General features: G+C 38.3%; 1 protein-coding gene across 4 annotated transcripts in view; it reads right to left on the reverse strand.

Moving 5' to 3' along the window:
• The window catches only part of MAST4 (microtubule associated serine/threonine kinase family member 4), a 367302-nt gene that overhangs the window by 235609 nt on the left and 117714 nt on the right, over positions 1-13979 (reverse strand). For 3 of the 4 annotated variants that reach the window (XM_089494942.1, XM_089494935.1, XM_089494927.1), the window contains exon 4: positions 2624-2698. The exons of the other annotated variant lie outside the window; for it this stretch is intronic. In XM_089494942.1, coding sequence (XP_089351068.1) covers positions 2624-2698 — 75 coding nt within the window. The remainder of the gene's footprint in view (positions 1-2623; positions 2699-13979) is intronic. 4 annotated transcript variants of the gene reach the window in all.

Raw genomic sequence — 13979 nt, forward strand, 5'->3', positions numbered from 1 at the left:
GTCTCATCCACAGGGCTGCCATGAGTTGACTCGAGAGCAGTTAACAACAACAGCAGAACTCCTTTAATCCACAGTTATGTGGTTTCTATACCATATTCCAGTCAGCTACCTAACTGTTGTCAGCTATCTAGCTGCTAAGCTGTTTGAATTAGTCGCTCCACCAAGTCCGCAGACTTGAAATGTGGGGACTTGGAAATCCGTGGAGGGGCGACCGCTATTAACCGGAATGCACACGCCCCATTCAAGCCTATGGGGCTTGAATATGCACAAGATTTTGAACTCGTGGGGGGTTCTGGAACAGATCTCCCGCGAGTTCAAAGGGGCAACTGTATATTTAAGGACCACCTCACCTAAGCTGCATTTACAGTGGTGTAATCAGGAAGTTATTAATGCATGGATTACAGTGGCTAAGTTACCCATATCCATGAAAAGAAAGCCAGCTCTTCCCAAGTAATTAAAACTGCCAGTTTTCAGATGAATAGGTGTAGGTCCAAAATACACAAGTCAAATAAGGCAGCTTCCAGCCACTTTGGGGGTGTGGCATTTACATGACGCATGCCCCCAGCGTGGTTGGAAGCTGCTCCGAGGCCATGGCAAGCCGGGGAAAGCCAGACCAAAAAGGAGCAGATTTAATCTACTCCTGTCAGCGACCCATTTGCGACTGCAGCGGCAGCTCACTTTGGAAGCAGGCCATGCAGTCAGAGGCTGCTCCTTCCAGGCCATCTGCTTCAGCCCATATTCTTACAAACTGTTACCATATAATAAGAAGGGTAACTGAGTCCCATAACTAAAGGTAAAAATATGGTGCTAGCTTTAGTGGATAGACCAACAACTGGTGCCCTTCACTTCCAATATCTAGAGTAGACATTAAGAAGTGTATACCTACTTGTTCCTTTTAATAAGAGGAGGACGTATGGGAATAGGACCAAACACTACCATTATTATGACTCTGAATATAGATAAAAAGTAGGCCCTACTCCTAGCAGGATCATTCCATATAGTGGCCAAAAATCAAGGTGATAAAAGTATGGGTGCAATGAAGAGTGAATTTTGGCTATAACACTCATAATTAACAAGATGCTGAATGCTTAAAGTGCATGGAAAACTAAGACAGAGTTGTGAGGATGGAATTTATAAGGTCTCAGAAAATTCCTTGTGCTAGGACCATTGCCAGTTCACTGCACTGAAGCTAGTAATAGGTCATAGAATCACAGAATCATAAAATCGTAGAGTTGAAAGAGACCGCACGGGCCATCCAGTCCAACCCCTGCTATGCAGGAAATCACAATCAAAGCATCCCCGACAGATGGCCATCCAGCCTCTGTTTGAAGACCTCTAAGGAAAGAGACTCCACTACACTCCGAGGGAGTGTGTTCCACTGTCGAACAGCCCTTACTGTCAGGAAGTTCCTCCTAATGTTGAGGTGGAATCTCTTTTCCTGTAGCTTGCATCCATTGCTCCGGGTCCTAGTCTCTGGAGCAGCAGAAAACAAGCTTGCTCCCTCATCAATATGACATCCCTTCAAATATTTAAAAAGGGCTATCATATCACCTCTTAACCTTCTCTTCTCCAGGCTAAACATCCCCAGCTCCCTAAGTCATTCCTCATAGGGCATGGTTTCCAGACCTTTCACCATTTTAGTCGCCCTCCTTTGGACACGCTCCAGTTTCTCAATGTCCTTTTTTAATTGTGGTGTCCAGAACTGGACACAGTATTCCAGGTGAGGCCTGACGAAAGCAGAATAGAGTGGCACTATTACTTCCCTTGATCTAGACACTATACTTCTGTTGATGCAGCCTAAAATCTCATTGGCCTTGTTAGCTGCCGCATCGCACTGTTCACTCATGTTCAACTTGTGTTCTACTTGATAAATATTCTGGTTCAGCCAGATCAGACTGCTAACATCAACTCTGGAGATGCACAGTGTGATTCAGCATTTGGTTGGCAACTGTAGGAGCAGATCAGCATTTGGTCTGAGCCGGCATGGCTCTTCTCATATGAAGAAAAGAGCAAAGAAAGACTACCAGGCATATCATGAATGCAAACAGCTGTGCATACAGAATTATATACTTAATACAGGTTTTCCTAAGAGAGACAGAGAGAGGAAAAACTGAATTTCTGCCCTTCTGCCTAAGAATCTTGTTGCAAATAAATGCATTACTGCATTCCTTGACTGTCATGAGTCCCTGGATATGTACACAGAGGACTTTTGTCTCATTTAACTCTCCTCTTAGATTCCTTTGATTAATCAATTTGGGTACATTAAGTTGAAACTATGATTACAGATATCATATTCCCTACCTGTTTACCAATCTTTTGTTTTTCTGGACATATGTCACTGTAATCTCAGTTTTGTCTAGGATCATAAAGCCAAAGCTCAACAAGTACACTCAACAGAAATGAATGTCCAAGACATTTTGTTTAAGTATTTTGATCCACTTAGCCCATTATAGTAACAATAGCTGTAAAAATCAATCAATCCACTGTTAGCACAAGGTATAGAATGAATCTTAAGAAACAATAGCGATGTATTAAACCAAAGGGAAGTACATTGTAGCTTTGATGAAAGCTATGAACTAATTCCCTTGTTTCATATATTTCAATTTGCCTTACGTTCACTCACTTTTGTAGCTGTTGGTTCTGCTAGCCTCTGATGATGCCGAGTTGAGCTGAAATGGCTCTTCTGAGGTGTCCCTTCCTAACAGTGAATAAAACATAGCAAAGGGAGGGGGATACAAAAAGGGGAATGATGAAACATGAGGGGTGGGGAATGGAATGGGAAATGATTGGAAAAGGGAGAGGGACAGTATTTAACTAATGTATATTTCTGATTTGTTTCTAAGAATTCAATGAATCAGTCTAGAAATATTAATAATGAAGAAATGTATAAAGCAAGTAATGCCATATAGCAAGTTTGACTGCACATGTACCAAGTGATTACTATCCAGCCAAAGTTAAGTGATCTGCTTTTTTCTTTTCTTTTCTGGTTTTTATTTTTATATTTATTTATTTATTTATTTATTTATTTATTGTTACATATAAGTAGCTGCTTCACTCACAGAAACCAGCAGACCTTTACAGTGTTCAGCATTGGGTGGAAAGCACAATATAGCTTTTAAATATAATGTACCTGCCACTAATAGTAGTAATAACCATGTACAAATAACTTATCGGTTCTAATTTATTCTGTTACTTAAAAACCATTATTTTTATTCCTTTAAAATTATTATCTATGCCCTTCAGAAACTTTACACTTTACCAAAAAGAAATCATATTTCAGTGGTGACAATCTTATAAACCCGAAATCTTCAAGCAAATTTTATTTAGCTATTTAACCTATATCCTTAACAGAACTAATGCCTTATCTCCTCCAGTTTGTGGCAGAGAGCAATTTAATAAAAACTAATATTAGACGCAAAGTTATTAATAAGTTTCCACTGAGGTAGCAAATTACTACAAAATAACAAATTCCACAAAGTAACAAATTCGCTTAACCTTCTCTGTATACTGTTACCCATACACAGTGAAGAACATCTCACATCTTTCCTGGTGAAGAATCTCCAGGAAACATTACGTATGTTGACTCTGATCATACCATTGTAATTTAATGTAAATGCTTTAACAATTTTGTCAGCAGACAGAGGCGTCCAGCACTTGTGCAAGATGTTATTCTTAATTTTCAAAATCCTGCTTCTTCTATTCCTCTAAAACAGCAATTAGTTTTTCTGCTAGTAAAAAAAAACATTTTTGTGCATTCCTGGAGCTGTTTCATTTGACTTGGTTTGGATTATTATTATTATTATTATTATTATTATTATTATTATTATTGAATGGAACTCTAGACTTCATATTCAGCTTCCTTGAGGAGTCTTGGGATAAAAAACACTTTTGTTTTTTCAGTGGATCTGAGGTTACACATGCCTGGAAGGGCACAGTGGCTGAAAGCTCTTATAAACTTTCAGTATTGTATCAATACAGGTCAGCATAATTACATGGGATTCCATGGTGCGCAAATGACTGCACAATGGGCTCCACAGCCTTGAAACACATGTTTCAAGGCTCCCTACATACCAAGTCAAAAGTGCAAAGGAGGGATATTTCTGTTCTTGAGAAAGAATTGGCTGCAACCATTACTGCATGGACACATACATCTAATAAAGTGAAATCTCTTGTACAGATATATATATATATATATATATATATATATATATATATATATATGCATGCCAGTGTACTATCCCAGCAGGACTGCAGCCTGTGAAGCAGTTTATTATTTTATGGAACAGATAATAATAGCTCCTCTCTTCCATATTTCATTAGTTGATCTGTCCTTAGCTTCATAATTTCTAGAAGCTATTTCCATAGTGCAAAACTCTTGTCCATTCTACCTATGTGTGCCCTTTGTACCAGAAGAAGGCTGATATATAGTTCTACCTTAACTGTAGGGCTGAAATGCCACAAATTGCCTTGCACCATATTAGAGAGAGAGCATCTGGCATGCATATGTTAAGGTCCCTCTCTCATGGCACTTTTGACCCAGTCATCTTCTCCAGAACGTTTTTGAAAAGTTCATGATAAATTGCTGGCACCTGCCCTTTTTTTATGTTCAGAGGAAGAATGCAACGTATTTCAAAGGCAGTAAAGGATCTGAGCATTAGAAGTGCACAACAGGATGAAATCCTTGACATGCCCTAAGATCAGGAGATCTCTACTCTTCCCCCTTTAGTTTGTAATTGGGCTACTGTGAGTGATGACTGTTTTGAAACTATCTATATCCCCAACATTCCTTACATTAGGCAGCTTTATCACTGAATAAAAATAAAGTATAATCAAACATAGCCGGTCAAAAGCACCAAATATTTAAAGATTCTTTCAGAAATGAGCTTTCACAACTGTTTCCAACTGTGCACCCCAGCATCCCAGGGTACCCCAGCAAGCTCATAAGGGCCCTGCTGAGATATACTTATACTTTTTCCATCCCAGAGTGGTCAGGCTAGGAAGCTGGATTCATAATGGCATCTTGGTTGCCACCAATGTGGCAGTAACAGTTCCCACTCCCAGGCCCCATGAGCTGGTGGTATTGGTAGACCTAAAGGACCTAAAGGAAAGCATGGCTGGGGCCTGCACTCATGGGGAATGAGAACAGTAGTTGCAAAAGTGGATAGCAGATAAACTGCAGCAATATTTTTTTTAAAAAAAATATATCATAGCTTTTTATAGTTTTTTGTTCATGTTTTTTTAAGAAAATTGGAAGGATATAATCAGCCTATGGGAAGAGTAAACAGATCAGCCCATGAAGGAGGAATTTTAATGAAACTGCAAAACAAATAACTGAATAATCAACCAAGCTTAATACTAAATACAATAAAGGAAGGACAGATAAAGGCAATAGATCTCTCTTTTTAAATTTGCAGGGTTTGTGAGGATTGATAGTACAGTTAATTTAAGCGTAAAAGCTCTACCCAGGTTGAGTGAGATAGAAAGTTTTAAGTATGAATGGGGGAAGAGTGATTGGGACATGGGATAGTATGAAAGTCGTGAGAATTGTTTGAAGAAAGGAATAGGTAAAACAATAAACAATGTGATGTGAGTGTATAATTAGATTTAATGTAAGCAATTTTGGAATGTGTTATTTTTTTATACCTGAAATAAAATAAAAAGTAAAGTTGAAAAAAAATTCAAGAGACTGGGGAAAGAGAACCCTCATCTTCAGTAAAGTGGGTTTAGGAGTTGTGATCATAAATCTTAATTTTCTAGTCTTCATTTTCCTCTTTCTTCCCTTCCAAATTCTGCAGAAGTATGATGGGGATAGAATTCCATTACATATTTCTGCAGAGATGATTAGGGTGGAGAAAAGGGCGAAGGAGAAGAAAGCAGAAATGGTGTGTGTATGCATGTGTGCGTGCATGGATATCCATTTTAAATATTTTAGGTTTAATATGGATTAGGGTTAGCAAAAAGCATCTCACATAATACCTCCTCTTTCTTCTACTTCACCACCACCTCCACCACCACCACGACCCTTGTCCATCTATGCAGACATATCTCAAATCAGTGCACTGAAAACCATATTATCTAGATCTTAACCCCAATTTATTTTAACTCCAAAATAACCCATTCCGTGTTAACTCCCCCTCCCCCTCAATAGTCCACATTGAAGAGATCTTCCAGATTTGTGTACTAAAAACCATAACACCAATTGTTATTGTTAACCCTAATCCATGTGAAACCGAAATTACTGGAATGGAAATCCACCCACCCTTTTCTATCCTCTCCTTCTACTCCCCCTCCACACTAGTTCATTCATGTGCTCTGAGGTCACACCTGGTAACAAGTGTTCAGAAACTTCACTGGTACACTGATGACTGCCTGGGGCAGATTACAAGGAGTACATGACTTTCTTGTTACAGCAATTTAACTGGCATCGGTCTGTTTCCAGGCACAATTCAAAGTGTTGGTTGTGACCCTTAAAACCTTATCTTTAATTCAGTTATGGTACTTAATTTTATGCCAGTGTGGGACTGACGGATTCCATGATCTGTTGTAAAGTATGAATATAGTTTTCAGGTTGTTGTATAGCTTGTAGCACCTGTTTATGAAATTATGCCCACTGTTTGATTGTTGATTAGGATCCTTTTGGTAACTGGAGAACATCGAACATCTGATGGTGACTTTGCAGTTACATTCTGACAACCAACATCAGAGGACACAAGGGACACTCTTGACTTATTTCTCTACTTCAGTATATGGCCTAACTCCATTATACTAAAGTATAAGTTCCTTTGCAGAACCTTATTACAAGGAAGGAATAAATTATTTTCCAAACTATTTAATAATTCTCTCAGCAATTGTGTCTGGGCGCCATCCGGGGTATAATAAGATTGTCAACAACTACTTCTTTCACAAAAATAAAGTGCCCTCTTGTGTCTTTTAGCATTGTTTTTCCACTGTGAAAGAGAAGATTTTTTTTTTTGGGGGGGGGGGGGGATGACAGCAATGCAAGACACACACACTCCTGAAGTATTGCTGCCCAGGCTTGGGTGAGACACACCTTTTGCAATGCAGCCAACCGAATGGATCTCATGAAAGAATAAATCCATTGTCAAAGACTGTACTGTTCTTATAATTCTACACCACTTTTTTTATAGAGCTCAACCTATTAATATTCAGTGATAATACCTCCAAACTATCCAAGGTTTATAAGTGTTTCCAGCTCAAAAAGCTCTATCCCTATACAGTATACAAGTGCAGTATCATTACAGCACACAAAAAGATTAAAGAAACCTGGTATTTGCTAGATAAATAAGGTACCACCAGAGATTTCAGCATATAAAAGCATTCAGCAAACAGAGAGTCACTGAAAAACCAGGAAACCAGAATAACCTAAATACAATGAGCATACCAACAAAGGGCTGGGAAGGCTTCCTTTCCACATTCAAGCACAAATAATCATTTCCCTTTCGGAGGAAGACTGAGACACTCTTACAATTAGGTTGTCCAATCTTTCTTCTCTTCTAAAAAATCAAGGGTTTTGTTGTTGTTGTTGTTGTTGTTGTTGTTGATATATTACCTAACAATGTATTGTAGCTGTCAAAATGGTAACAGATGACTGGAGAGATGGTAAGATAGCAATCGTCTCTGTTACATTCCTGCTCCCCTCTTGTGCTCTGTGTCAATGACTGCAGTGTCACTGCTTGGTAGTGTCTGTGTTCCAGTTTAGGTGGACATTTGGCAGACTGAGCATCCTCTGGATCAGTTGTGGGTTATTCTCATTCTCTGGGCACTCAGATGTGTAGATTTATCCAGTCTTTTATGATGTCGCTAAAGTGACAATAATCTTTCCTACACTGTATATCATGACTTTACATGGGAAATCCCATCTATATTTAACGTTTTTGTCAGAGCACAGTGAACAGTATAAATATGTTTCATGCAGTATGAGCATTTTTCATTTGCAAAGGAATGACAGATTCCTCCACAGACAACTTGTGGAACTTAAGGCTCTGCAATCAATTGAATTTCAATTGTTTAAAGCCTTTGTGATTTGAATATTGAGAGGGTATCTTGCATGCAGGACTAGCACATTTTGACCAAGATCAGGCCTATCTGTGGCCCCAGAACACGATGGTCATCCTATGTCCTTGTCTGAAAGTGGCAGATTTCATTTGAAGATGCTCCAGAGAACAGAATCCAGAGCAATGGATTCAAACTACAGGAAAACAGATTCCACCTAAATCTCAGCAGGAATTTCCTGATGGTCAGAGCTGTTCGACAGTGGAACACATTCTCTTGGAGAGTGGTGGAGTCTCCTTCTTTGGAGGGTTTTAAACAGAGGCTGGATGGCCATCCGTCAGGGTTCCTTTAATTCTGTGTTCCTGTATGGTAGGGGTTTGGACTGGATGGCCCTTTTGGTCTCCTCCAACTCTAAGATTTATCCATAGAATAAGCAGTGTAATCTTATCACTATGTTCTTCCAGGATACCCTTGAAATGGTTGTTTCAGCCTATGATTCCTGTTTTCTAAATCATCAACTATCCTTTAAATTAAATGTAAGTTCTTGAAGAGTCTTCATATTCTTTTCATTTGTTCTTCCCAACTTCAGTGCTTCATTTGCATTACTTTTATGGTAGTTAATTCTGTAGTTCATGTAGCTAGTTTCATATTAATCAGAGCTAACACTGCAAATTAGTTGTCCTGTAATCAGCCTGAAAAAATCAAAAATCAAAAAACACTTCTGATCCCAAGTATTTTGGATAAGGGAGAGACTTAACCTGATCTGTATTATACTAAAGTGTAACTGGTGATGTAGGTATTGCAGCTTATTGCCTTCATTACATTAAATCTATATTTCAAAATTCCAAAGACTTCCTCAAATTTGTGTTTTGAACTAAATTAACTCACCACCTATTACATTGTCAATATGGATCAAAGGCAATAAAATCGATCAAGTAAAAAATGAGCATCAAATGGAATGGCACCTGGACTGGAAGAGAGAGGTCACTGGAGATTGCTGGCGGTGTGTTTGTGTGATGGTGCACATTCATGGTGAGCAGGTGGCAAAAAATATATAATTGCATGGCGCATGCGGACAGCCATTGGGTGTTTGAGCCGCCTTCAGTGCAGATGGTGCAGACAATGGAGTTTTGAGCCGCTTTCAGATAACACAGGATGGAGCCGCTTTTTCCTGCCCACCGGCTCCCAGCCCAATAATTGACTTGGAGTGTATCCACAATGCAGAATTAAAGCAGTTTGACACTACTTTAACTGCCTAGACTCTATCCTACAGAATCCTGGGATTTGTAGTTTGGTGAAATATTCATCTTGTTCTGTCAAAGATCTCTGGTGTCTAACAAACTACAAATCCCAGAATTCTATAGGACAAAATTCTGGAAATTAAAGTGATGTCAAAGTGCTTTAAATGTGCCATGTGAGTATACCCAAGGTAACATCACTTCTATGGAAGTAATCATCTCCAAGTGGAAAGTCCCCCTGCCTACTTGCTTTTCCACATATGGTCTTATCTGATAGCAATGACTAACACAGCTAACAATTAGCTATGATGGCTTTGGTTGATGGGAGTTGCAATCCAACAATACCTGAAAGGCCACACATTCTCTGGTGTAGTCTAAACAATTGAATTCGCATCAGTGTTACTAAAATGTGTATGTATAAACTGAAGCAAGCAAACAAAATTATTATTTTGCCTGAAATCTGCTCAGTATGTCAAATATACAGAAAATACTGTATCATAATGTAGCATAAAACATACTTTCTTCACTATCTCTACATAATTTATAGAAGGCATTTTCCATGCTGTCATTCCTTTATGATTAACCAATCTGTTTAGATATGTAACAGCTCAAAAGATATTACCTATCAATAAACTGCATTTCCCAAAGGTCATTTTATTAGTGAGACAGATAATTGGGATTGCTGCAATCCAACAAACTGGAGTGTTGGGCAATGAGAGGTGGCATGAACAGCACATATCTTAATTCTGGAATAGAAACATCCCTTAATTCATGAAAGAAATAGTATTTATTTGTTTAATAAGTTAAAGAACAATTGCAAATCCAATGGCCAAACACTGATTTCAAGTCATGTTCTGAAAAAAATATACAGTATATTAAAGAAAACTTCCAAAAGAGTGAGAAGGGAGATTTATAATTTAAGCCCTAATGTTTTTATGCAGTTGAATGAGAGCTATACTTTTATTCTATTGTCAAACACTCTAAACATCTTGAATAAAAGTGAATATCCAAACAAATACCCATCTTGGTCTTGTGTTTTATGGTTTAGTATTATTCAATATACTTGAGAGTACTACTGTGTGTGTGTGTGTGTGTGTGTGTGTGTGTGTGTGTGTGTATATATATAAATGTACATCTCATGAGTATGTTCTGAATATTTTGCTTTATAATCCCATTTTAACAAGTTTTGTATGTTTTAAATGTTTTATGTGTTTTACACACACTTTATTGTCTAATGGCCTGTTGGCTGAAATAAAGACTATTATTATTATATAAAAAAGAATAAAAGGTAGCAACTATAATAGTTACTTTTACCTTTGCCAAATCAGACAACTTAATGAACCAGCACATTCTTTTTTTAAAGAAAGTTTAAATTGCCATTTTCAAGATAGCAAAAGCACCATCTAAGGAAAATCAATAGAGATATGTGCATATTAAAATATTTATAATTCTGCAATACATTTGTGGACTGGGAAAATACAGCTAACTGTAGACAAAGAACTAGAATAATGATGTTTAGTATGCCTCCAAAAGCTCAATAGAATCAGATTCAAACCAAGTACAGATTTCTCTACAGAAACATATTGCTTGCTAAAGGATTTGACATGAAGGAACATTAGGTTTATGCCTTCCCTTCAAACAGAACACCAACCAGTCAGCTTTGTAACATATTGTACACATTATCAAGAAATGTTGGTGCAATTATCAAAAGACATTAATGAGAAGTACTATAAGGCTACAGGCATTTAGTTTGGCTAAATGCCAAATACCCCAGTAATTAGTAAAGCGGGGTATTTTTCCCCTCTTACAGAAATACAGAAAGACTGACCCCATGGGAAAAACTATTAACCCTTTCCTGAAGTTTAATAGCTTTCATGATAGCAGGATAGACTGTTATAAACAGGCTCTGGCAGAAAAAAAAAATAGATACATGTTTTGAAAACATAAGACAAAACAAATACACTATTCTGTTGTTATGACAACAGAAGTGACAAATAATGAGAAATTAAGGATGCCTCTGAATACAATTTACACTTTTTTTTTCAGATGCTCCAGTTTCCAAATAAGAATTAAATGCAAAAGAAACCTTCCAAGCAACCCTGGCTGTAGAAAGTACTCACTCGTTGCTCTATTGAACATCAGAAAATCATTTCACCCAGTGTATCAAGAACAGGATTTCAATTTTAAAAAAATAATAATAACAACAATGACACTGATTTTCCTTGCTGGACAGCTCATATACAGTATGCATGGTAGGATGGTCAAAATAATTTATGAAATAATCTGTTTTAAAAATGTAATAGAATGTAATAGAATGTAGGAATATATTTGTGTATGGAAATATAAAAATTAAATAAAAATAAAAAAAAATTAAAAATAATTTATTGCATCACCATTTAGTTGGACCAGACTTGGACCTCTGAACAGCACCTGAAGCACCTGAACACACTGGCCCAAAACACACGGGGAAAATAAAGGGGCTTCTGGACATTTGGGGTGTGTGGCATTTACTTGATGCATGCCCCCAAAGCGGCCAGAAGCTGTGCTGAGGCTGCACTCTAGTCAAAAGGAATGGAATAAAAAGGAGTCAATTAAAAATGACTCCTGGCTGGCAGGGCTTGGTACCTATGGTGGCGGCCCACTTTGGGAGCAGGCTGTGAAGTCACTGTGGTCCCAGCCCAATTGCAACTGTGGTGGCCAGAGGCCATTCTTTATCAGCCTTCTGCTTCACCCCTAAGCTAACAACACAGGGAAAATAATACCATTGATTCCTGCAAAGGATGGGACGGTAGAGGGACACTGGTCCTGTTAACAACTGTTGGATGCTGGTGATACAAAGACATTTCATCTCAAAGCTGTAACATCTATCAGCTTTAATAACCTTTATGGCAGCTACTGGTGTGTATCACTTGAATAGTATGACAACAATGCAGACATTTCCTGTGTTATAACAGAATGAAGATGTTTTAGCACAGTGCCCATTAAAATTATAAATGAATCCTGTTAGCTGCAAAACAATGTAACTTGAAATTCTAACCTGGAATTCTCATATTGGGTTACATGAAACTATAGTTGCAGAATGTTATTATGCCTTCTGTGAACTTCTGTATGCTCACCTGAACAACTAAGAATATTAGGAGATTACTGTAGTTAAGAACATTACAAAAAAAAGCCATATAGGATAAGAAACAGGCCCTCAGATAAAACAGTGTTTAATTCTATTCTAATCCATTAAAAACTTAAGTGATTTTATTGTGCTTAAAAAAATCTCTTTACCAGCTTTTAAAAAATCTAATAAGCATTTCTTTTCCTTTATCATCAATTTTAGTTCACAATGCTGTTATTACACTAAATACAATTAAGTCAACAAATTCTCAATGCCAAATAAAAACAAAAGGAACAATTGCATACACATTGTCTGGGATTTTCTCTTATCTCACTTCCTCAGATATAAAACATGTTTTTGACTAATGCATATAGTAATGGAATGACCCATGTGCATATTTCAAGTACCTTACACAAAAACATTTGCTATAAGCAACAGGATGTAAAGTTTCCTTTCCCACAACGACGTGCATTCTCAGGACTAGACATGTTAAAAACTATGGCAGAAGTCAAACAAGAATGTCATTTACAACTATCTTTTGTATATCTGTGACGAGGTAAACAATTTCTTTCATGCAAATGCTGTTATAGAGGAATATCTCCCCACAATTATTTTGTGTGTGCACATGGGAATTCTGACACAATCCAGAAGAACTTCTGCATCACAAGTATACATACCCGTACACAACGTCAACTTTCTGAGGAAGCAGACTTTATTTCACTTAGTCTCAAAGATGCTACAAGATCTCTCAACATACTTTCTTTGTTATGTTCACTGGTGTAGCTTACAATGCCAAGAAAATCACTTGTTATTAATTGCCCTGAAGTCAGTTTTGACTTATGCTGAGCCTATGAAAGATTGACCTCTAAGAGCCACAGTTACCAACAGGTCCTGCAAACTCAGGGCTGTGGCTTCCTTAATTGAGGGCTGATACAAACAGGGGCTTAGCATCGGCCTGGGCCCGAAAGTACGGCTCGGTAGGACTGGGGATCCACACGCACCCAGCCCTACAATCAGCGCCTGTGTGTCATCATGGCATGCGCCACGTAAACAGGGGCGCACCAATATGGTGCATGGGCACCAATTGTAGGGCTCGGCGTGTGAGGACACCCAGCCCTGCAATCGGCACTCATGCACCATGTTGGCACGGCCCCATTTACATGGGTTGCACCATGATGACTCACAGGCGTCAGAATGCCCAAATGGCGCTCTGCACAAGGGGCAGTGAGAGCGCCATAATGGCACCCCTAAAAAGAAGCTGCCTAGAGTGGCTTCTTTTGAAGGAGCGGGTCAGTGCTGCAGCTTGTGGCTGCTGTGGCACCAACCAGGCACAATGACGGGCAGCTAAAAGCTGTCTGTCGAGCCCCTGAGTCTATCTACAAGAAATGCAGTTTTCCTCTATTTCTTCTGCTACCGATTTTACCAAGCATTATCAGCTTTTCAAATGAGTCATGTCATCTCCTGATATAGTCAAAATAGAACAGTCTTCGTTTGGTCATTCTGGCTTCTAAGGAGACTTGCTCCATTCATTTGTCTTTTTGGTAGACCCATAGTATCTATAAAATTCTATGGATTTTAGGGCAAAATCTTGCTACAAACCCAGATGCCAACTCTGCCCACAT

The sequence above is a fragment of the Sceloporus occidentalis genome, unplaced genomic scaffold (genome assembly GCF_023333645.1).
Source record: "Sceloporus occidentalis isolate IW3139 unplaced genomic scaffold, rSceOcc1.0.p SCAF_1, whole genome shotgun sequence".
NCBI classification, from domain to species: Eukaryota; Metazoa; Chordata; class Lepidosauria; order Squamata; family Phrynosomatidae; genus Sceloporus; species Sceloporus occidentalis.